General features: G+C 40.5%; 1 protein-coding gene and 1 long non-coding RNA gene across 2 annotated transcripts in view; both read left to right on the forward strand.

The window, feature by feature from the left end:
- Positions 1-25171, forward strand: part of LOC310678760 — a 204263-nt gene that overhangs the window by 9381 nt on the left and 169711 nt on the right. The window lies entirely within an intron of this gene.
- HLTF (helicase like transcription factor) overlaps positions 1386-25171 on the forward strand; it is a 29285-nt gene continuing 5499 nt past the window's right edge. Inside the window, exons 1-21 of the mRNA XM_083442658.1 lie at positions 1386-1684; positions 3814-4009; positions 5605-5771; positions 7130-7263; positions 8093-8190; positions 8316-8390; positions 8527-8718; positions 9509-9613; positions 10848-10881; positions 11250-11337; positions 11655-11731; positions 11825-11869; positions 12373-12456; positions 12952-13046; positions 14059-14202; positions 16698-16836; positions 18885-19020; positions 19270-19449; positions 20809-20933; positions 23041-23219; positions 24760-24879. Coding sequence (XP_083298784.1) covers positions 1665-1684; positions 3814-4009; positions 5605-5771; positions 7130-7263; positions 8093-8190; positions 8316-8390; positions 8527-8718; positions 9509-9613; positions 10848-10881; positions 11250-11337; positions 11655-11731; positions 11825-11869; positions 12373-12456; positions 12952-13046; positions 14059-14202; positions 16698-16836; positions 18885-19020; positions 19270-19449; positions 20809-20933; positions 23041-23219; positions 24760-24879 — 2433 coding nt within the window. The 5' untranslated portion in view covers positions 1386-1664. The remainder of the gene's footprint in view (positions 1685-3813; positions 4010-5604; positions 5772-7129; positions 7264-8092; positions 8191-8315; positions 8391-8526; positions 8719-9508; positions 9614-10847; positions 10882-11249; positions 11338-11654; positions 11732-11824; positions 11870-12372; positions 12457-12951; positions 13047-14058; positions 14203-16697; positions 16837-18884; positions 19021-19269; positions 19450-20808; positions 20934-23040; positions 23220-24759; positions 24880-25171) is intronic.

Here is a 25171-nt window from a genome sequence, read left to right on the forward strand (position 1 = left end):
GCAGCAGTGTGGGAAAGGCTTTGTACACGCAAGATATAACTCGAGAGACAGGCTGTACCAGCATGGTTTTAGCAAGAGAGGGTTAAAATTTGCCCGCGCGTCACTCTTCTGCTGTGTTTACGGAGAAGTTAGTTACAGCGAACCAATTGTAGTTTACAGTATTATTTAAATTTATATCTCAGATTTTAACACCTTTGGTCATGGGGGTATCCAAAATTTATGCTTGGGGGGGGGCAGAACTGAGCTCTGCGAAGCGATTGGTCAGTTATTTAAGTATATTTGTTTATTTACTTGATTTATGGGGTGGGGGGCAGCTGCCCCCTGCACTCCCCAGGCTACGCCCATGCCTTTGGTGCCCGAAACAGCTAACAACCAAGAAAGGAAATAAACTCAATTCTGGCCAGTGGCGTTGCGCTGTTGAGGTCAATGGGCTTTAGCCCCAGGTAAATGGGATTAGGAATGCTGCCCAAATGAACCGTAAGTTGACTCCTTTGCCGTTACACGCTTTTATGTTTGTGTGAGACAGACAGACAGCTATATATATATAAAGTGTGCGTATATACACATGTTGTAAACAAAAATCTGCCCTTTTCCCCCTATGGGGTATCCAAGAGCCCATATAGAGTCCTTACATAGGTTCCCTATTGGTAGGAGAAAATAACAGAGGCCAACCAGAGAATATTGAGAAGCAAAGCAGCCAGTAAGCTTGATCTTTATTTATCTGTTGCAACAGGGTGCAGTCTTAAAACAGAAATTTAAATGTTGTTTTTCTCCTGTCGTTGTTTATCTCCTGTCTGGCAGGTTACTTGATTGGATTTCTTGGGGAGCCTGGCTAGTCTTTTGTAATGATAAATACTTAGTTCCTGGGCCCTGTCACAGGCTCACACCCTATTCCAACACAGACATAAACTTAAAACATTGAAGGAAAAGACAATGGGGAGGCTTTTCCATTTTCCTTTGATCTTGCAGAGAAACATTTGGTCAGTTTGGGAATCAAAAATGGTTCCAAGTCGGTCTTCCAGCGCTGATCAATGTACGTGCTTGGTTGGTACACTTATGAATATTTAACATATATCTAAGACCTCAAGATTCCTATCACATACACTTGTGGATTATCATCGTATATTGAAAAAACATGCACACAACTACAACACTCATCAAATTTCCATACCAAATATAACAATAACATATTCAACACAACCGGGCGCGCTATGAGAAGCAGTAACTCAAGCGCCTTAGCAAAAGAAAAGTAAAAGACGCGGAAGGTGCGAATGCCACCGTTCCGCAATTACTTAGTCACGTGCGTTCCTTATTATGCTTTCAGGGCGCATGCTCTTTTGGTTTCGGAAACCCGAGCTGCCCCGCCCCCATAACCCCTCTCGCGCGGCGGGCGGGCCCATCCTTCCCGGCCTGCTTCATTGGACGGGCGGAAGCGAGTGATGGGTGAGAGCAACCATTCGGCAGCGGGCATTCTAGGTCGGCCCGCCCAGCTTCGCGGATTGGGAGCTGCGGCTTCTCGCCTTAACCGGGTTGGCTGACTGTGGAAGCTGAGAGGCGGCTGTGCGGGTTCTGCACCCGGCGACGTTCGCGTGGCGGGCTTTTTCGGTCCTCTCGCTCTTGCGGGGCGTTGCCAGAGCGGCTTTTAGGAGTCCGGCGGCCGCGTCATGGCTTGGAGGTTCATGAGGTGGGGTTTTTTTGTGTGTGTGGGGCGCGGGGCGGGTCCCCGAGGGCCTAGGCAGGGAAGAATTATAAATGGGACGAAGCGCGCGCGGGGGTGGGGGTGGGGCTCTTCCCGCGTCCACTCCCCGAAAGGAGGCCTTGACTCGAAGGGGCTGCAGTTGCCCCTCATTTCTGCCTCCGCCTCCCCTGCCGCTTTTCCACTAGGCCTCTCGAGTTATGGGGACGGGACCGGTCGTGCTCCTTCTGCCTCTTTAGGCAGGGCTTGCCCTGCTGGTCGGGGACTGATGGGGAAGCTCTTCGGCTGCCTGGCGCGGTGCCTTGTGCTGCAGTCCCAGCCTGTAATTTGGTTTTGCATAATAATAATAATAATGGTAATCAGCACAATAAATATTTCAAAAATGCTAACAAGCGTCCAGGAGCCTTCTTCCCCCCCAAAAAGAAGAAAATAAATTTGGTTAAGTGCTGTGTTACTAAGCTAGGGTAAAGGAAAGGTCTGTGTCACAAGAACTTAACCCCGATCGATATATGTGCTCAAGTACGGTGTTTCCCGGGACTCTGTTTATCATCAAGGACTTTGTTCTCACTCCTGGCCCTTGCATTTCCGGTTTGACCCACCTCTTCCTTCTGGTCTAATAATTTCTTTCTTTCTCACATTTCTTCTTCGAGTACACAGGAGCCAACTCCTAGGGACCATGGTCCCTTTGTTCCCCCAATAAAATATTTAAGTGGGTTGTCCCCCCAAGTTGGTGGACCTTGCCATTCAAATGGGGTGTGTGAGCCGCATCATGTGGTCAGTAATGTGGGGTGGTGCTTACCTGGGCTCCCCAATATTTTATTCAAGTTGGCACGCCTGTCCAAGTATGTTTGGTGCTGCACCAACTGCATCTCGGAAGTAACATTGATGCAGCGCTGACAGACCCATTTCTTCATACCCGTGTTTGCCCTAATTGCTTATAAAAGCAGGATGTGTGTGGTTTGATTTTCAGAGCATGAGAGGGAGCAAACCCTTCATCACACTCTTGGCGCTTGCCTTCTTATGGCTGCTGCTACTCTTATCATCCAGTGTTTTTCTCCCAAGTGTGCTTCTTGGTATCGACACTCGGCTGAGGATAAAAGTGTTTACTGCACATATGCACACCCCTTTTGCTTTAAAAAGAATTGCGACCCACATTTTATACTGAATTGGGATAGAATTTGTCATGTCTAGTTCGGTCTGTATAGTAGATTTCAGGCACTCAGAAAGGGGATATTAAGCATAGAATAGTGTAATTTCTGCAAAGAGTCACCATTTCCAGTAACACAAAAACTTATTTGGTCTCACAGTCCCAAGATTATTGTCTAATGTGGAACATATCACATTCCTTTCTTTGAACTCATCATTCTTTCACTACTGTCTTGAAGTAGGTTTTTTTTGTTCCATAAATGGGTAGCAGATGTCGAGAGAGATTTGCCTAAGGTCTACATGTTTTGAATTCATAACTGATTGTAAGTTTGATGGGTAGGTTAATTGCTAGCGGGTTGGCTAACTGTTGACGAGTTTACCTTGTTGAGATAGTAGTAGCCATGAAGGTTATCTGAACTGTTTGTGCTAAAGGTTTCTTTGTGTTCTGTTTAATTTGTGTTCTCCTCCCCACATTTGGGGGTGGGTTGGGGGGAGATTTTGAACTCACTTAGACACTTTCTCCCACATGTGTGTGTGGGATTTTTTCCCCTTTTTTGTGAATTGCTTAAAAAGTGCCAACTTCAAAGATGTCAAAGATTGCAGTATTGGTTGCCAAATGTGTACAAACCATAGTTCCTTCTGATTATTAAAAAGATAGTACAGATTAAACAACAAAATGTTACAGTGTGCAGCTTCTGGTCAGGGTATTGGCCTCTCCATATCCCCTTCTTAATTCCTCACCCTGCAACAGCCAGTCATTTGGGGTAGGTTGAAATAGATTTAAGCCTAATCCCAGCTGAATCAAAACATTTCTCCAGCTATGTCTTTGAGCAGCTTTCATTTCTGCCCATGAAGGTATTTCAAAAGAGCTCATATCTGTAAACTAGGAAGTGACCTATCAATTGAACACCCTGCCTCCAATACCAAACAATTCCAAATGAAGTTCTTTAAAAATTCTTCTTTTTTTGCAGCAATTTTGAATGGGAATTGGATCCTGATATATATGGAGATCGGCATTACAATGCTTTTACTCGAGAATTTTATCCCAGCCTAGAAGACCTTATGGGATCAGATGTTACTATGGTGACTGAAGAAGATACAGATTCAGCTATCTTATTTGGAACTCTGAGAGGCAATGTGGTTGGATTGCGGTATTATACAGGAGTGGTAAGTACAGGAGGAATACAAATTAGTAACTGAGAACTAGATTGCTTGAAAGGAAAAACTAGGTATGTTATATAAATTCTAGATAACTAGGTTGTTTGTACTTCCTGTAATGAGCAGAGGCGACTGAAGCATTAAGTAATTTGCACTTTAATTGTAATTCCGAGGGGGGGGTAATTTAGGGATGGCTAACCTTTGACAATGTAGTGTCCATCAAAGGTTGTTGGACTCACAAATCCTGACCATTAGCCATGGTGGCTAATGAGTAAGTAAATAGGGCTTACCTGTGAAAAGGATTATGTAGGAAGGGGGAAGAGTGATGGCACCGATGGGGGTATTAATATTGTTTGCCTTTTAAATAGCCCCACAGAGGGACGCGGGTGGTGCTGTGGGTTAAACCACAGAGCCTAGGACTTGCCAATCAGAAGGTTGGTGGTTCGAATCCCCGCGACGGGGTGAGCTCCCGTTGCTCTGTCCCAGCTCCTGCCAACCTAGCAGTTCGAAAGCACGTCAAAGTGCAAGTAGATAAATAGGTACCGCTCTGACGGGAAGGTAAACGGCGTTTCCGTGCACTGCTCTGGTTCGCCAGAAGCGGCTTAGTCATGCTGGCCACATGACCTGGAAGCTGTACGCCGGCTCCCTTGGCCAATAAAGCGAGATGAGCCCCGCAACCCCAGAGTCGGTCACGACTGGACCTAATGATCAGGGGTCCCCTTTACCTTTACCTTTACTCCTGTTTTACATGTGAACTGGGCAAACCCAAATTTAAAGTATGATTGCAAGTAGTCACATCATTTGATGGGTTAAGGCTGTAAATAGATGTTCTTGATAGTGGTGCCTTGATTATGGAATTCCCCTCTGTCTCAAATTCAGTTGAGGTGAGGTAATTAAATTTCTATAGCACTCTTCATCTGTGGATTGCAGGGTGGTTTGTAATATAAAAATCTTCAAGGTGGAACTTATTTTTGTGTGTATAACTTCATCCAGAGCTGTTCACTGAGCGTATTCTACAACAGATTTGGACCTTACTCTACTTTGGTGAGGTGACTGGTACTGCAAGCAAGATCCACACTTCCACTGTGTGTGTATCTTATATCAGATTCCCAACGTGTTAATTGTACAAAGAAGTGTATTTCTTTAAGTTGAAACACTGTAGCATATTATAATGTTCCAACTTTGATTATACACTTGGGTACTGAGGCTAAAGACTGCTCTGAAGTTTAATGTACCTGAAATGTTGAGGGAAATCCTTAATCCTTCTTTAGCTTATATACAGAATGTTTCTAGTACTGTAAAAATTTCCTGTTAGAACAAGGGCTTTTGCATTTTTCTCCAAAATGAATTGAACAGTTTCCACCTTCACTTCAAGTTAGGCTGTCATATTCAAATTCTTTTGCAACGTTAAAGAAATTTCAGCTGCTCTCTGAGCAATGGCATATGGATGATTTTATTACATTGAAATTTCATTGTGTTTAATATTGCTGTAAAAAACATTGGAAGCAAAAAGTGACTTAACAGTGTTTTAAAGATATTTTGTATTTTGTGTATTTTATTGTGTATTTTGTACATTTTAAATAACGTGAAGGCTAATTTTGCAGGTCAATAATAATGAAATGGTTGCACTCCAGAGAGAGCCTAACAACGCATATGACAAGAATGCTGTAAAAGTAAATAATGCGAATGGAGACCAGGTAGGCCACATCAAAAAAGAGCTGGCAGCATCATTGGCATACATCATGGACAACAAGTTGGCAGTGGTGGAGGGGTAAGTAAGTAAATGTAGGGCTATTTCTCCTGTTGTTTTCTTGAACAGCAGTCCATTGGTAGTAGTTAGTGAAAATAAAAGTTTGCTGCTGTTTACATGATGTGAATCATTCTGATTGTGCCACTAAAACTAGTCTCTAATAAATAAAGTGGGATATCTGGAAGTAGAATCACGATTTGCAGGAAGCAAACTCTATAAACTAAGAAGTCTCAGTATCTGATTGCTGGTTGTGCTGGTGGCTTATCTTGAACAGGTATAGTATAGTGTAAACAAACTCGCAAACATGAAGTGGTTTACTGAATCAGATTGATAAGTTCATTGAGGTTTAGAACTGAGACCAGATATATAGGTAATAGTTACTGTACTATCTCCTGAAGCATTGCAGAATTAAGGTTAGGTTTTAAAGACCAAGGTTTTCCCTACCTTTAAATTTAATTAATTTTTGCCACTGAATTTCCATACCTTTTTGAAGCATACTACTAACAAGCCGACAAAGGTCCGTATAGTTAAAGCCATGGTTTTCCCAGTAGTGATGTATGGAAGTGAGAACTGGACCATAAAGAAAGCTGATCGCCAAAGAATCGATGCTTTTGAATTATGGTGCTGGAGGAGACTCTTGAGAGTCCCATGGACTGCAAGAAGATCAAACCTCTCTATTCTTAAGGAAATCAGCCCTGAGTGCTCACTGGAAGGACAGATCTTGAAGCTGAGGCTCCAATACTTTGGCCACCTCATGAGAAGAGAAGACTCCCTGGAAAAGACCCTGATGTTGGGAAAGATGGAGGGTGCAAGGAGAAGGAGACGACAGAGAACGAGATGGTTGGATAGTGTTCTCGAAGCTATGAACATGAGTTTGACCAAACTGCAGGAGGCAGTGGAAGACAGGAGTGCCTGGCGTGCTCTGGTCCATGGGGTCACAAAGTGTCGGACACGACTAAACGACTAAACAACAAGAACACTAACATATTGATTCGGCAGTAGTATTGTATATGTAAATAGTAGAAACAGGTGGTTCGCTTAATTCTCTCCGCTCTTAAAATCAGTCCCGCCGCCCTTCTTGCCCCTTCATTCCCTTTCCATTGCATTCTAGGCTCCTTTTATAGTTCATTTTAGGGTTGTGATAGTTATAGGTAAAACTAGAACTGATGAGGCTGAGATTCAAATCTCCACCCAAGTATGATGCTTACTTGGCAACTTTGATCCAGTCAGTTTCTCAGTCGAACATACCACACACGTTTGTTGTAAAGATAAAAAAACCCAGCTGTTTGTGTGCACTGTATGCTGTCCTAGTGTTTTGGTTTTTCAAAAGGAAGGGCAGGGTATAAATGTAATAATGTAATGTTTTTCCTTTTGTCTAGGGTTGTTCCTTCTGGAGCAAAGAATACTTTCACTATGCCAGTACAGTTGAGTTTTTGGGGGAAAGCAGAAAATAAGCAAGCGGTTCTTGATCGACTACAAATGCAGGGCTTTAAATTAGCTCCTCCAGGAAAAAGTAAGTTAAATAAATATTTTATACATATACATAATAGAATCATAGAATAGAATAATAGAATCATAGAATCATAGAGTTGGAAGAGACCACAAGGGCCATCGAGTCCAACCCCCTGCCAAGCAGGAAACACCATCAGAGCACTCCTGACATATGGTTGTCAAGCCTCTGCTTAAAGACCTCCAAAGAAGGAGACTCCACCACACTCCTTGGCAGCAAATTCCACTGTCGAACAGCTCTTACTATCAGGAAGTTCTTCCTAATGTTTAGGTGGAATCTTCTTTCTTGTAGTTTGGATCCATTGCTCCGTGTCCGCTTCTTTGGAGCAGCAGAAAACAACCTTTCTCCCTCCTCTATGTGACATCCTTTTATATATTTGAACATGGCTATCATATCACCCCTTAACCTCCTCTTCTCCAGGCTAAACATGCCCAGCTTCCTTAGCCGTTCCTCATAAGGCATCGTTTCCAGGCCTTTGACCATTTTGGTTGCCCTCCTCTGTACACGTTCCAGTTTGTCAGTGTCCTTCTTGAACTGTGGTGCCCAGAACTGGACACAGTACTCAAGGTGAGGTCTGACCAGAGCAGAATACAGTGGCACTATTACTTCCCTTGATCTAGATGCTATACTCCTATTGATGCAGCCCAGAAATTCCTTTAATCAAAACATGAAGCATTTCTTAGCTTATTAAACTTCTCTTGGATCACTTCTCTTCTTTTGGATCACATCAATCTCTGTAAATATAAAGCAGTTTTGGTCTACTGATGATGGGAGAGCATTTGCAGTCATTGATTACTCCCCCCCCCCTTCCCCTTTTAAAAATGATACTCAGTTTCAGAATTTAGCGTTGGGACTAGCAAGAAATACGGCAAAGCTGGAACAAGTTACAGTGCTCCGGTCCACGCTGCTGTACAAATGACAACTGAACAGGTACAATGCATGTTTATTGTTAGAATTTGAGTTGCTGAATGTACTTTAGAACTTTAAACTCTCCTTTTAATAGGAGTAGAGCTTTGGGGTATATTACCTCGTCTAACTTCTCTGTACAATTCTAGCTCAAGACTGAATTTGACAAACTCTTTGAAGATCTGAAGGAAGATGATAAAACACGTGAAGTAGAAGCAGCAAAGGTAATATATCCAGCACGTCACATTGATAGTGTGTTAGTGCACACGTTAAACACTGGCAAAATGCTAGTAAGTTCTCAGCTACAGGTTGTGGTTTCTGTTACGGAAATTTGTATAATATGACACCTTAATTTTCCAGGCTGTTGTAACTCCTTTACTTCCACATCAGAAGCAAGCTTTGGCTTGGATGATTTCACGTGAGAACAACAAGGAGTTGCCTCCATTTTGGGAAGAGAGGGAAAACTACTTCTACAATACAATTACCAACTTTGCTGAAAAAACGCGGCCAGAAAATGTTCTTGGAGGAATATTGGCAGATGACATGGGCTTGGTAATTGTCATATTAGAATGTTGCCTCTGGGAGCCAGTGTGGTGTAGTGGTTAGAGCAGGGGTCAGCAACCTTTTTCAGCTGTAGGCTGGTCCACCGTCCCTCAGATCATGTGGTGGGTCAGATTATATTTTGAAAAAAAGAAGAAAAAAAGGATAAATTCCTTTGCCCCACAAATAACCCAGAGATGCATTTTAAATAAAATGACAAATTCTACTCATGTAAAAACACGCTGTATTAAGAAGGCGATTGGGCCACATCCGGCCCCCGGGCCTTAGGTTGCCTACCCCTGGGCTAGAGTGTCAGGCTGTAACTGAGGAGATACAGGTTCAAATCCCTAGGTAAAGGGACCCCTGACCATTAGGTCCAGTCGTGACTGACTCTGGGGTTGCGGCACTCATATCGCTTTACTGGCCGAGGGAGCCGGCGTATAAAGCTTCTGGGTCATGTGGCCAGCATGACTAAGCCTCTGGCGAACCAGAGCAGCACACGGAAATGCCATTTACCTTCCCGCCGGAGCGGTACCTATTTATCTACTTGCACTTTGACGTGCTTTCGAACTGCTAGGTTGGCAGGATCCAAATCCCTACTCAACTGCAAAACTCGGTGGGTGACTTTGGGGCAGTCACTGCGTCTCACTTGACCTACCTCACAGGTTTATTATGACAATAAAAGTGGGAAGAAGCATGTATGCCTCCTTCAGCTCCTTTGAGGAAGGCAGTATATAAAAGAAATAAATAATACAAACTTATCATATGAAACAACGTTAATAAATTGTTCAATGTATTTTAGGGTAAAACACTTACTACGATAGCTGTGATACTTAGCAACTTCCATGGCGGCAAACCTCTTCCTGTTAGAAAGAAAAGTGATCAACTGAAGATATTTCCTATTAAGGTAATTTACTGTTAATACCGGACCCCTGCTTGAATTGTATCAGTTCCAACTTCTCATATTTATAAGACAAAAATAATGCAGATATGTAAAGCAAGAAAGAAGGAATGATATGTCACTGATGTTCTTGTAGAATATTTGGTCTTGTTCTCTATATACAGTATATATGTGAATTTAATTTATTTTAATTCTACGTGTTACTTGGACTTTTAGCCAAGCCATCCCTACGACTCAGTTTCTTAAAAAAAACAAAAATACCAAAATAAAAACTGTAAATAAAATGTGTTCTATCACCTCTTGTGCAGTAAGTTTTATCCAGGCTACCAAAAGCAGCCCCAAAGAAAAGGCTCTTCAGAAGGTTCAGGATTTGGCAGTTTTCCAGAAGGAGGTATTTGTGTAGATATGGATCACTTCTGTCCAGAATAAGAGAGAGCAGATATAAATAGCCATGCCTCACAATTCTGTGTGTCCTGATTTCGGTGGAACTTAGCAAGTATAGGATTGCAGCCTAAATTCTTCTGTAGGATAAGCGCCACATTTTGTCAGAAATTCTAGCAAAGTAGAAAGTGTCTCCAGCAGCAAGTGCCATCTTCAGTAATCTTTTTTCTTACAGGTTGTTCTCAAAAGTACATAGATGTATAAATTTACCTAGTTGCTAGTTGGCTTAGATTAGTTAACATTTGGGGCATATTGGAATTGTTTTGTTGCATTTCTGAACAAAAAATATTGTAATGCCCTAAAAATGCTATGTTTCTGGGCAACATGTCTGATGCATTCAGTATAAATCCATAAGGCCACTAGAGGGTGCTTCCTAAGTAGACACCATGTACCAACCCTGTACTGTACTTCAAGAAAGAGACTTAAAATCACAGAGAAAATGGTCCGAATGTTGCAATCTTCTGGAGAAGATGGGACAACAGTAGCAGCCAATTAGAAAACAAGGAACAAATTCAAACAAACAAACTGTATTCTTAATTTACAGGGAGGATCTAAAATATACAGTGTTTTAGAAATTACAGCTTATTGTAAATTTTGGGAAACCTTGATTGATTGAGGTGAGTGTATTATCTGAATAACTGGAACTGTCTGAAGTAGTGGAAAACGTACTAACTGGTACTTTGAAGAGCTGTGCTAGCCACGTGTTCTTTCAAGTCTGTTTCAACTAATTTCCATAAGATTTGTTTTGTTTTTAAACTAAATTTTAGACGCCATTTCAGTGTGTTTATTTTTCTTTTAGAAATGTGTTCCTGCTGTGAAAAATGACCAAGAAGGTAATTTTGATCTGGAAACTAATCACATTTGTTTTGAATTCAGTCAAATGACAACTTTCAGTAGAAGTTAATTTAAGAAATTATTTTTTTACATTAAATATCCTAATTGATCACCAGTAGCTTAAATTTATGACGTGTTGTGGAAAGGGGAATTATTGGCTTGCCTTTGCCTTTGCTTTTATTTTTATTTTGTATTTATTTTTATTATGTATTTTCCATTTCTTGCACCATGATTTTAATGTTGTGAACTGCCCTGAGATCTACTGGATAGGGTGGTATACAACATTAATTAATTAATTAATTAATTAAATTAATTAACTAATAATAAGTTATTAGAGAAATCATGGGGTGTTTTTTGTTTTGTTAAGCACCCAGAATTGGCCTGCAGCTGAATGCTTCTGATACAAAGGAGAGTGAGTCTCTTCCATCTCAGTCATCCAGAACCCATCCAAAGAGGTAAGCAGATTTTATCTGTTCTTATAAGTCAATTACAAACTACTTCTGAACTGTTCTCTTCCCCCTCCCCTGTGTGTGAGAGGGGGTGTTTCTTGGGAGAGAGGTTGCTTTCTGGAGTAAAATCAAATGAGTTTTTTAGATGTGCGAAACATGTTGCAAGGTTATCTTTATTCTGGCCCGTTTGGTGACTAGCGTAATTTCTCTTCAATGCTACTGTTTGGTAAATTTATCTCTATACCCTATCAATCTAAATGATCAGATAAACGCTTGTGAAATCCTCTATTCATTGTAATCCTTTTGCTTTCTAAATGCTTTAGAGCTATGGGCAAAAAGCCAAAGTATACAGTAAGCAGTGACTCAGAGCCTGAAGAGCAGAACACAGAAATAATGGAAAGTGAGCTTCACTTATTTTTTGGGGGGTCATTATATTTGTTTTAACAACTTTATTGATTTCCACACTGTGTTAACACTTTTCTTGTTTTCCCAGCCAAAGTGCAAAAAACGCATCCAGCAACAAGAAAGAGAAGAAAAGGTATGATGCTAATACTTAAAAAATACTACTATCAAAAAGTTATTGTTCCCCCTTCCCAATGAAACCTGATAACAGTATCCTAATGAGGCCTTTCTAACAGAGAGTGTGTGTGACTTTTTGCAGAACTTAAACATATACTGGTGCATAACATATAGTTGTTGGCATGGTGCAAGTGAATGTGTGTTTGCACATTGTCGCTTTGCTTATGGATGGGCTGCTTTAGGTATTTGAATTAACTGGCCTGTGGTCTAGTTGAATCAGGACTGGCTCTAAGCTAGGAAGAATAATCTTTGATCTATGATCTGTAATATCTGTATTAATTGTGGTGGCTAAACCTATAGTTCTCATCTTCTTTATACCCAGAAGACAATGCACGGATAGTATGTGCACGAGTGCTCACATGATTGAATGAACAGCTTTTCAAATTAATCTTATTTTAACTAATTTAAACAGGAACTTTTTTCAAATGTATGTGACTATTTAGTTATAAAACATTTTCACAGCTTTTTGTGATATTCAAGAGGATAAAGCATTTGCTTCTGCTCTTGAGGAACCAGCCATTTCTTCAAAAAAGACAAAGAAAAAAGGTATCCAAACTATTAAGTTTTTCCTTTTACAATGCCACTTAACACAAAATGCTACACAGTATACTTTTTAACAAGCCTATAGTTGGGAAGGAAAGAAAGACACCTGAAACTTCTGGACTGATTGAACCGTGTAAAGCAATGATTCCTAGCTGGTGGTATGCAGACCCCAGGGGCTCTATGTAACCCACCCAGGGGCTCTGTGGCACCATTAATATAACAAAAACTATCATAGAGGTATCAAAATTTTCAGAAGTAAGGGGTCCATGGCTTGGCTTTTGAAAAAGAGGGGGGTCTGCAATACTTAGCTAATTGGGAACTACTGGTGTAAATGATTGGAGTCCTATGCAGTAGTTAAAGCAAAAATGGGAATAATACATACTTAGGATTAGAAATGATAGTAAATAATTGCAAATTGACTGGATACATCTAAAGAGGACTACATGGAAGTAATCACTGTGCAGTTACATTGCTAATTATTGTTTTTCCTCTTCAAAGGTGTTGTTACTATTCAGCATAAGAAAAATGAAGGTGAAGAGACACTGGGGACAACACTGATCATTTGTCCACTTTCTGTCCTAAGTAACTGGATTGTAGGTGTTAAATTTAAACAATTGTGCTTTTCTAAGATAAAAATATGGCATCTTAACTTCTAAAAAGAATGTTAAAGTGAAGATATATGGGGATTAGAATTTTAATACAGCCTAAAGATTTAAAGCGCAATCATATTTATTCATATATTCTATTGAATTCATTGGGGCTTATTCTAAGGTAAACATAGAATTGCAGCCAGAGTAATATAATATAAGGCGGTTGATGATGAACTGATTGGGTTGGGTATTTCTAATGTTGACTGTGCCTCCAGCCTTGAAACTACAGTATGCAAGTTGCTCTCATTTTTTTTCAGCAGAACAACTTCCATTGTAGTCTCAATAAATCTGAATTAGGCTTACTCTTACTGTGCTCTATCAGGAAGGGCTGTGGCTCAGTGGTAGAGCATCTGCTTTGCCTGCAGAAGGTCCCAGGTTCAATCCCTAGCATTTCCAGGTAGAGTTGGGAGTGCCTCCTTTCTGAAAGATGCAGAGCCACTGCCAGTCAGTGAATATAGTACTGAGCTAGATGCACCAAGGGGACATGGGTGGCGCTGTGGGTTAAACCACAGAGCCTAGGACTTGCTGATGAGAAGGTCGGCGGTTCGAATCCCCGCAACGGGGTGAGCTCCCGTTGCTCAGTCCCTGCTCCTGCCAACCTAGCAGTTCAAAAGCACATCAAAGTGCAAGTAGATAAATAGGTACCGCTCCAGCGGGAAGGTAAACGGCGTTTCCGTTTACTGCTCTGGTTCGCCAGAAACGGCTTAGTCATGCTGGCCACATGACCTGGAAGCTGTACACTGGCTCCCTCGGCCAATAATGCGAGATGGGCGCCGCAACCCCAGAGTCAGCCACGACTAGACCTAATGGTCAGGGGTCCCTTTACCTTTTTTTAGATGCACCAAGGGTTATCATTCCTATGTTCCTGACTGTAGTATAGCTTAGAAACCTCTTGACAGACGACAGTTGTTGAGCCATCAGTTAATCACAACCATCTGGTTAATTTTTATTTCAGGATCAGTTTGAACAACACGTGGATCCGGGCGTTCACTTGAACATTTACGTTTACTATGGCTCGGAGCGCAGCAAAGATCCAGCGGTACTTTCAAGACAGGATGTTGTATTAACAACTTACAACATTTTAGCTAGTGACTATGGAGTAAGTATGGTGAAAAGTTGCAGCAAGATAAAGACAATCAGTTTATACATCATAAATAGTTGACTTTTGTTCTAAAATACAACCTAATATTAAGCTTTTTTCAAATCAATGCCAAATGCTCCATCGTATTCCTTTTGTTTTTTGAAACATGTAATCTGCTTTTCCCATTGTATGAGTCTTTAGTTCAGAACAAGCATATACAGTGGTACCTCGGGTTATATACGCTTCAGGTTACAGACTCCGCTAACCCAGAAATAGTACCTCAGGTTAAGAAGTTTGCTTCAGGATGAGAACAGAAATCGTGCTCTGGTGGCGCGGCGGCAGCAGGAGGTCCCATAAGAACAGTTTCAGATTAAGAACGGACCTCCGAAACGAATTAAGTACTTAACCCGAGGTACCGCTGTATATACGAAGGAGGTTTTTGTCTTGCAGAGGGGCGTCCTCAAACATAAACTGCCATTGCTCATCTCATATCATCACCCTTGACCTCTTTCCCCAGATGGGTGCCGGATAAAACTGGCGCTCTTGACAACTACAGGGGCAGGGTTCCTCTGTGAATCTGCAGTTCTAAGCATATGCACAGAGAAAATAGGCTTTAATATTTTCTGGTGTCTCCAGTTGGTAGAAAGTGGGATGAGATGGCAAATGTTCTCTTTTACTCCCGCCCAGGTGTTTTAGTTTCTAATGGCTTCCAGTCACTAATGGTTTCTATGCTTTTATCTTGAAACAGTTTAATGTTTTATACTTGAGGTGTTCATTATACTCTAGCTGCACTATGATGCACTTTCATGTAGGTTGCTATGTTTTATTATACTGTAAGTTTTTTGGGATTCTATCCAACTAAGTCATATTCAGAGCAGACCCACTGAAATTGATAGACGTGACTAACTTGAGTTCATTGATTTTCAGTGGGTCTCCTCTGAGTACAACTTAGTTGGCTACAACTCTTGGAGTCTTGTTCTACCTGGCATTAAGTGCTTAAATTACTGTAATGGATAGCTTGGAAATAACTCGGATGTTATTCTAAGTCAGCTGTTGCAGAAGGAGTAGTAAAAATAAGTGAAATTCTGTACCTGGAAGCTCTCAAGGCTTTCATGTTTTCCAGCTGGGCAACAGAAAGATAAACATTTGGTTCCTGCTCTTAGAGCTTGAAAATGATGTCAGTTCTGAGAATTGCATACCTTTTAAGGAAGTTAAGTGGAGACTGATCTTTGTAAATGTAGATGTGGGCATTTAAAAACAGGTCCACTGTGTATTGGGCGTTCATGCCTTAAGTAGCAGTATAGCAGTTTTAAAAGCACATGCTCAAGTAGCAAATGTTTTACAGCATTTTTAAGTTGCAACTTATATTTGGGGTGTGGGGGTGATTGCGGTGGAGAGAGAATACGGCTCAGACTGGATAGTAATACTGGGACTATGTGTGGTGGTGCAGTGCCAGCTGGTTGTGACTTTTTTGTCTGTTTAAGCAGCTGACACAATCTTGCCTTCCTCTTCCCATTTCTTAGGTGATGTTATTAATTGCATCTTGATGTGGGTGCTCACCCTTGGAAATAGAGTAGAAAACTTTGGCTTTTCTCATACAGCTCCAGTAGAAACACTTGTAAAATACTGAGCTGTTTTTGGCACCTGCTAAAAATGTTTTTGTTTAGGCAAGCATGTCCAGTCATGTAAATGGGATGTGTATTTTATTATGCAATTTTATTTTGTAATGTGTGTTTGTATGTGTGTGTTATATATATATATTTGAAACTACTTATTCTGTTTATGTTTTGATTTTATTTTTGGTCAACTTTATATGTTATGTAAACTGCTTAGAAGTTTAGCGATTGTAATCCTGTTAAATAAACAAAAGCTCTTTCTGGAGTGAAATAGGGCCTGTATTACACTTCCATTTTCTCTGTCCCTTAAAGACAAAACTCCAGTTGCTTAGCTGCTGCTTTATTTTAAATAATATGACTAACAGTTCTATTGATACGTTCTGATGACTGTCATGGGAATAAATTTAAGAAATCTGTGTAGTATCTGCTTTAGATGTGAACTGTAAGTAGAGCATGCTATATTTAAGCCATTCAAATAATTTCCCATATCTTACACTGTGCATGTGTGTGTGTACATACACACACCTGTGATCTGGGGGCAAGTGTGGCCCTCCAGGTCCCTCTGTCTGGCTCGTGGGGCTCTTTCTAGGCCACACACCCTCTGCACTTGCACCTTCCTTGAGTATTTTTATTGGTTGAAATTGTCCTTGTAATGCCTCTTGCATTAATTGGGCTGGATTTTCAGTGAAGCAGCAAAAGTGATTTGGCTTCCAGGCCTTCATGCACGCTTGATGTAGCTGACGTCCTCTATTCCTCTTCATAAAGGTTACGTATATTCTTCTGGAACAGAGAATGAAAGCAAAATGGTTTCTTTTAGTTTTTTTAAGTCACTGCTTATTTTACAGAGTTTACTTATATCCTTAAAGTACTACAGCCATTATTTAAATTTTGTTCTAGGCCAGAGGTAATAGCCCTTTACACAAATTAAAATGGCTGAGAGTGGTGTTGGATGAAGGACACACAATACGAAATCCAAATGCTCAACAGACAAAAGCTGTACTGGACCTAGATGCACAAAGAAGATGGATTTTGACAGGTAATTATTGCAAAGGGAGAACACTGCAGCACCGTGTTAATTGACTATAAGTGTTATGCTTGTTGAACAGCTTACTGATTTCAGTAAGATTTTTCAACAGTACTGTGATTCATTATGTCTCTTAGTTTGTTTTGCACTCTGTAAAATTGCTTTAGTTAAGATTGTAGCTTGCTACTTGCTTTGGGGCACGTGTGTATGCACTCCTCCCTCCAGGGAGCATTCAATTAGCAAATTTCAGCCCAGGCAGGAGCAATCAGTGCAGTGGGATAGTACTACACCACCCTATCGACAGCACTGTTGCTTCCACTTAGCAGGATGGGGCAGGGCAGTAGCAAGGTCAGGGCTTGTATGGACAGATCAGCAGAGCCAATGTGGCACTCTGGGCTGCCACTCTGCCACTCTGACCCGCTCCTGCACCATCCTGGCAAACAGTAGAGACCTCACTTTTGGAAGGGTGGCAGTGCAGCAGCACCCTGTCTGCAGCTGCTCCTGAGCATGTGGAGTTTAGCAGCATGTAAGAGATGCAAGAGCAGTTCTGCTAGGCATGCAACATCTGTATTTGCTTCCCTTCTGATCATACTAGCTGCTTGGCATTGGAGCCATCCAGAGAAGCAGCCAAAACTACTGTCCTATTCCAATGGAAGTGCTGTTTCTGCTTTGAGGGCCTGATGTTGCTCAGGGGGCGGTATGAATGTCTTTGCTGGAAAAAACCGCATTTGTAGTGCATATGCAGACATTTTCTCGCTTTCAGATGATAACTCTCTGAGAGCAAGCACCTTTTCGACTGTATTTTTCTGCTTGCCTCCAGCACTGCTTTTACTTTTCCAGTCATAAATTTCAGCTGCAAAAATGCAGCTGAAGTGGCTGCTTCCTGTTCTGAACAGTTCAATTGCTCATCAAACAGTGAAGAAATTAGTACATGAACTGATGGTGTTACAGTTAAAACCTGATTTGAAGCCATGGTTGGACTAGATTCAAACTCTTATCACTGTTTAGTTTTAATGGACTACTGGGATCAAACCCATAAACTTAGATTAAAGAAAGCATCTCTCCCAGGACAGCAATTGTTCCTGGCCTTAAAGTTTAAATTTTCACTTAATTATACAACTGAATAATAGTTTGAACCGGGACACCTAGGCTGAGAAATGCCGGCCATCGCACCCTTTTCTTGTGCCACAGCATCTCCGACCCTCGGGGAAGCATTTATTGAGGACTCCGGGACTGGTGGGAAAAACAATAGGCTGAAAAGTCAGCTTCTGCCAGCCCTGTTATATGGGCTGATGATCCAGAGATCCAGCCCATTTTTAACTTGCTGATTATAGTGGAGTATTGAGGTTGACATTAATATTAAAATGAAAATGCAGCTTTGTAAACAAATGCATCAATGCAGTTTAAGCCCAAGAATATTTATTTTCAGTGTAAACTCTTATTTTGATCAGGCTCTATGTCTTTTAGGTGATGACTGTACCTGACTAAAGATGTTTCGAAAGCTAAGCAAAGTAGATGCCAGAACTGTTGCATTTTGCAGTAGTGAGGGACTTCATTATTTACAAGGAGGCACTGCTTTTAAAAAACCATTTTTAATTCATGAAATAAAATCATCAGGATCTAGTGCCAGAATGTGTTGATCCAAAATAATAATCAATGATACAGTCTTGCAATGGTGTGTGGGTTTCCATCAGCCTGCAAGTCAGCCAATCATCTTAAGGCAGATTCATGTAAATGTAACTTTATAGGAAATTAACAAATGTTTTAATATGTGAAATTGATTTTTGAAAAACTTGCCTAGCAGAAGCTAACTACTAATGGTAGAGTGGTACTTAGCAATAGTTTGGTGTGATTTTTTTAAATAATACATAATAATATTTACCTAAGAATTCAAGCTGATACAATGATACATATGCCAAAATAATTTTTGGCAAGTTTTTTATACTTGTACAAGGATATTTTTTGTTTACCCAGTCTTTACTTTTGTTTTTGAGTGAATTTTATGTGGTGTAATCATAATGTGTGGCATGTTTTTGTTTTGTCTTTCTTCTTCCTTTTAGGCACACCTATTCAGAATTCCTTAAAGGATTTGTGGTCTCTTCTTTCCTTTCTAAAGCTGAAGCCTTTTACAGATAGAGACTGGTGGCACAGAACAATCCAGCGTCCTGTCACTATGGGAGATCAAGGAGGGCTTAAGTAGAAAATATTTCTAGTTTCTAGTTTTCTAATACATATTCTTGATAAGTACATTTTGTAAAGATCAGTACAAAGATCAGTGGATTATACATAAACTGAATGATGTGTGAAGAATACAGACTTCATTTAAAATTCTTTTAGTAAAATACAGAAAATTTTCAGTTTTCACTGGGTATACAAGACTGAGCGACTGAGATATAAAATATATCTGATGTTAAAGCCTCACGTGTGCTTCTTTTGTCTTGCTAGGCGTTTACAATCCCTAATTAACAGCATTACACTTCGAAGAACTAAAACAAGCAAAGTTAAAGGGAAGCCAGTTTTGAAGCTCCCGGAACGCAAAGTATTCATTCAGCATATTACACTTACAGATGAAGAGAGCCAAAAGTATCATTCTGTGAAAAACGAGAGCATTGCTGCTGTTAAGAGGTAAATAGTGCCAGCTGTTAAGTGGAAGAACAGAATTCCATTAGGTTGCATTCAGTAATTGTTGTAGTCTGATTTTTTATCTTGCATGTCTTATAATGCAATACTAAATACGTCTACTCAGAAATAAGCCCTGTTGGATTCAGTAGGATTTAACTCCAAGGTAAGTGTATACAGTGGTACCTTGGTTTATGAACTTAATCCGTTCTGGAAGTCCGTTCTTAAACCAAAGCATTCTTAAACCGAGGTGTGCTTTCCCATAGCAGTGGGGGACTCAATTTACAAATGGAACACACTCAACAGAAAGCAAAACATGTTCTTATTCCAAAGAAAAGTTCACAAACCAAAACACCTACTTCTGGGTTTGCAGCGTTCTTAATCCAAGTTGTTCATAAACTAAGCTGTTGTTAAACCAAGGTACCACTGTATAGGATTGCAGCTCTGTAGATTCCATTATAATAAAACTCCATGCAGTATTAAGACTCCCAAATTTATATATTTATTTTTATAAATTTTATTTTCAGTTTTCATATACATATTAGACTTCCCTTTCCCCCCCTTTGTGGTTTCTTGTCTTACTTGAATTTTTTAACTGCATTTTTCACATTACTCCTTTTTTAAGTTATTATCATGATAATGCTTTTAACTGCTTGATTTAAGGTAACTCTACTAATGCATTTAATTGCATGCCATGCTTTTTCCAATATTACACAAATGATCCCCACTCTTTTATTTATATATGTGTGTGTGTGTCCGTGTGTGCGTGTGCGCACAATATTAAGACTCCCATGTTTTTGGATTATGTAGAAATTTAACTATTCTTCCTTCAGTGGCCAGTACATTAGCTGTTTTTGTTGCAGTTGGAATAGTACTAACAAACTAATCAGATTAGTACTCATCACTCGCAACATGGATTATTAAAAGGATGGTTGAGAAAACGGGAACATTTTCTGCAACTGTTCAGTGACTGCTTGGTCTGTTGTATACAAATAAAACTGCATTGTCAGGCAGAATGCTGTTCTCAAAACAGGGCATGAGATTTTAACTAAGTGGCTCCTGATAATGCCATTGTTTTTTCAGTCCATTATGGAGGGTTAAATGACATGGGAAGCAAAGTAGATACACATACATTTACACACCCCTTATACTGAGGTGCCTCATTTGATAGCCTGGATTGTAATCCTTGGTTAAGTTACTGTTTCCAACACTAATGGTATGGTAAATATGACCTAACAAATCCTGCAAAGTTCTCTAATTATGGCACAAGAGAGAATTGGGCCAGAATTCAGAGGATTTGTGGATCACAGCTCAAGTATTTAAACTGTAACACTTGATTTATTTAATGTCAAAATTATCCTGCAGGTATTTCAGTGAGAGAAGTGTCCTGACCCACTATGCAGATGTTCTTGGTGTGTTGCTCAGGCTGAGACAGTTGTGTTGTCATCCATGGCTCTGTACAAGTGTGTCCTCATCCAGTGATACAGAAGGTAAGTATTCCTATGTTCTTTTAAAAACATAGGAGACCTTTAATCTCAGGTGCTACACTTCTTGGTTTACGGCGGTTGCTGATGATCCAAATGGGTTGGGTAGTATCTCTCTGCACGTGACGAAGGCAGGAGAGCAAAGAACTCCACAGTAAAAAGTTGTGTGTCATCCTTGCTTCTATTAATGCACACCTGCCAGTTGTTTAGTGTTCAGATCTGTGTACTGTATATACTTGAGTATAAGCTGAATTTTTAAGCACATTTTTTATGCTGAAAAAGCCCCCCTCGGCTTATACTTGAATGAGGGTCCTTTCGGGCTGCTCCTTCCTCCTCCTCTGCCTTTGCTGCGGCCGCGGAATGAGCAGCCCAAAAGCAACCCTTTCGGGCTGCTTGTTCTTCCTCCGCCACTGCCGCCACCAGCCTCTGCCTCTTGGCAGCACACTAGGTAGGCAGGGGGACGGGAGGGGCTGGGGGGAGAGAGAAGCCCCCTCTGCCGTGTACGCATGCGCACACACGCACTCTGGCCCACCAGGAGGTTTGTGGTGTGGTGAACCGGCTTATACTTGAGTCAATAAGTTTTCCCAGTTTTTTGTGGTAAAATTAGGTGCCTCGGCTTATATTCGGGTTGGCTTATACTCGATTATATATGGTAAGTGAATACTCAGGAGACCAGTATGACTAGAGTGCCAGCCAGTTGCCCTCCACATGTTTTGGACTACAGCTTTCATCAGCTTCAGTCAGCATGACTAGTGGTCAGGGATGATGGGAAATATAGTCTTATTTTCCCCAAGATGCATTTTGCTTGGTAAGTGTTGGCTCAACATAGGACAACTGCATGGTCTAATAGTTCTTCCTGCAATCTGTTCTTTGGGTCTCCTAGCCTCTCTTACTTTGACCATCGTTGAAGCGAGATGAGGGAGGCAGGGGCCTACACTTACCGTATTTTTCTGTGTATAAGAAAATGCTTTTTGCTTCAAAAAAGTAGGCAAAAAATTGGTATCGTCTTATACACGGATAGTGAATTCGGCGGGGGGGGGCGTGCAATTAATGGCAGCAGCAAGCAGGAGATTGGCAGCAGCGATTGGTGGCTGTGGCGAGGTGTGTGATGGGCAGTGGCTGTGGCAAGCGATTGGCAGTGGAGGGCAGGCGGGTGAGTGATTGGCGAAAGTGACCCCCCCAAAAGCTAAACAACTTAATTTCGGGTTTAAAAAAATAGGGGGTGTCTTATACATGGAAAAATACAGTATATTTCGGTCTGACAAGAAAAACAAACTACTTGTTGTCAAAAAGAAAATAAATATTTGCTAGAAAAAGTCAGTTTGTGACTAGTGGGCACTACACAGGACTTGAACTTGTGGTCTACATAGTGAATCTGCTGAGTAAGCTGTTGGAGAATTTTAGCTTCATGCTTGGTGAGAATAATTTTGTGTATGTAAAAAGATACTTATGTAAATATCTTATCTGAGACAACTAGAATGTGAAATGTTCAAATGCATAGTCTCAAAACAGATACTTGGAAAATGACGTTTGTTATCTCATGGGGAAAAGATAATTCTTTTTAAATGCTAGTAAATATCACTGTAGTGGTAGCTCTTCCCCTTAAATACTGATAACTAATAAGCATTTGAGTACAGTGGATAAGTATATTGTTCCAATATGAATTGTGATATGGTATCTATTATCTAAAAGCAAACTTAGGGGTTGACAGAAGTGGAACCAAAATGTTGCTATTGTGACATCCTTGGGGGATAATAGAAGTTCTAAAACATTCCAATCCTTTAGGGGCATCTTCCACGAAAAAACCTAAATGCCACCAGTCCAGCCCAGTGAGGACTAACTATGGTCACCACCCATAGAATGTTGAGAATCAACTGGAAAATAAAAAAGGGAAAATCAGGAGGCTGGGAGAGAGAGATGAAATAACTTGCTAGTTAGGGGAATGGCTATCTGGAACCTTCAATAGGATAAATCCTACTAGAAGATGAAATACACTGCAACATTTTGTTGTAGATCCTGCTGAAATAGATGCACTTTTGTGGTTATCGTGCACTGTGATACTTTAACCCTGTAACATTGCTCTTTTTAATTTTTTGTGTATGTGTCTGGACAGCTAATAGTACCCCTGAAGAATTGCGAAAGAAATTAATAGAAAAAATGAAGTTCGTGCTCAGCTCTGGATCAGATGAAGAATGTGCCATTTGCTTAGAGTCCCTGAACTTTCCTGTGATAACACACTGTGCCCATGTGTTCTGTAAACCATGTATCTGTGAAGTCATCCAGAGAGAGAAGGTTAGTTATTACCTTTACGAAACTGCAGTGAAGGCAGTTTATATCAGTGGCCAGTAGGGCTACTGTTTTGATAAAACTGGTTAATACTCCTTATATTTTATTTTAATTTATTGCCATCGAAACTAATCTATTGACTTTTCTACATTCTACTGCATGTATTCCTCTTGATTCTGACCTTTTGATTGTATTGACCTGCACGGTTTTTTGGGGTTTTTTTTGCATGTGTTTATGATGGCTTCACATTAGACTGAATTGGTACATTGGACAACTTTAACTTGTTTAATTTCAAGGTTTTGCTCAACACCTTTTTGTCATAATTTCATTGCTGTTGCATGTTTTTTGGTGAGAGGAGGGAAAATGCATAATTATGCTAATAATGGGTAACAGGTCCTACATGGCATTCTTAATTCTTTCGTGGGGGAGTATTGCCACCCACATCATGTCAAACCAAACAGCAGATCAAAATTGGTAAATATCACTCCTGTGCAAGACCTCATCATCATTATTTTTTAAGAAACCCAAATGCACATTGCTTCCCATCTCCATTTTGTCTGTAGTGAGACGTAACTATGGGCTGGTAATATTTGCTGTTACGCACTTCTGGCAAATTATTTTGTTTTGAAAAGCTATGAATGCCCGGAGCAGGAAAAGGCAGTGGAGGTTGGGGACGAGTGATTGCAGAGAGGGACAAGAAACACACACAGCCCAGGTACATTCCATCAAGTTCCACCCATTGGGGTGGAGGCAAGCAAAAACAGGAAAAGAATATTCATGACTGAAGAAAAACAATGTGTGTAAACTAACGCGCTAAGCAGACACATAGACAGGCTGATCTGAATGACCCGTCTGCAGTATAAAGCCGCTGTCAAACCAACCTTCATCTAAATAGGACTCTAGCCCACAGCAATACAATTAATGGTGCCAGTAAGCCAAACTGTATCTAGGAAAAAAGGGAAGGGGACTCCGATGTCAATTGTACTGTACACAGTATGGCAGTATTGTTTAATTTGTTCATGGTAGAATGTTACCTCCAAAGAGACCTGATTAATTCTTCTTTTTAAATCTTTTTTATTCAAAATTAAAACAAAACATAATATCCAGAAACACATCATCCTTACTTTTCCCACATTTTTCCTCCCTCCCCCCAGCCTCCCACACAAAACCCACCCACTCCCACCCCCCGACTTCCCTCAGTTCCATTCTTTGATTTCTCTAAGAATGCTGATTTCTGCATGTTACAAAGTTGTATAGATCCTCAAACTATTTAGCTGATTATTATCAATAAAAAGTTTGTGAATGTTTATTCAAAGCCAGCCAAGGAGTCCAGTTCGCTTTGTTGCGTCTTCAAATACTTTGTAAAGGGTTAGGGTTCTTTAATTCTTTGTAATAGTCACTTTGTATATTGTTTTATGTGAAACCTTACCCTCTTCAAAAAACCGCTGAACTACTAACCGAAGCATAATACAAAAGCTAGCCTTTAAACATGCAAATCACAACGGTGTATTTCTCAGAACTATAAAACTTGTGTTGTCTTTTTCAGACAAACGCCAAATGTCCTCTTTGCAGGAAAGAGGTTGGATTAGAAAATTTAGTAGAATGTCCTTCAGAGGAACTGGATACTGAAAAAAAGCCTGGCCAAGAATGGGTATCTAGTTCAAAGGTAAATGTCAGATTAGAACACTTCATTGTCTTTATTCTGTGATATGCAAAATATGTTCTTAATTTGTTTTGCATTTTTGCACCAAAATATTACACTTTAGATATTTACCACACTGGCTAAATTTTGATACATGGATTGTGCTTAGTAACAGGAAAGGGCATGAGTTAGCCACTCCTTATGTTCAGTCTTCTTGGTCCTACTTCTTCCTTCTTCCTTACTGATTTTTGGTGTCTTTTTCCTCTGTGCCCTCATTAAGGATTTAAGCAATTCATCTAGACTTTTGCAAGAACTC

Source organism: Podarcis tiliguerta (genome assembly GCF_965153285.1).
Source record: "Podarcis tiliguerta genome assembly, chromosome: 5".
In the NCBI taxonomy this organism is placed as follows: Eukaryota; Metazoa; Chordata; class Lepidosauria; order Squamata; family Lacertidae; genus Podarcis; species Podarcis tiliguerta.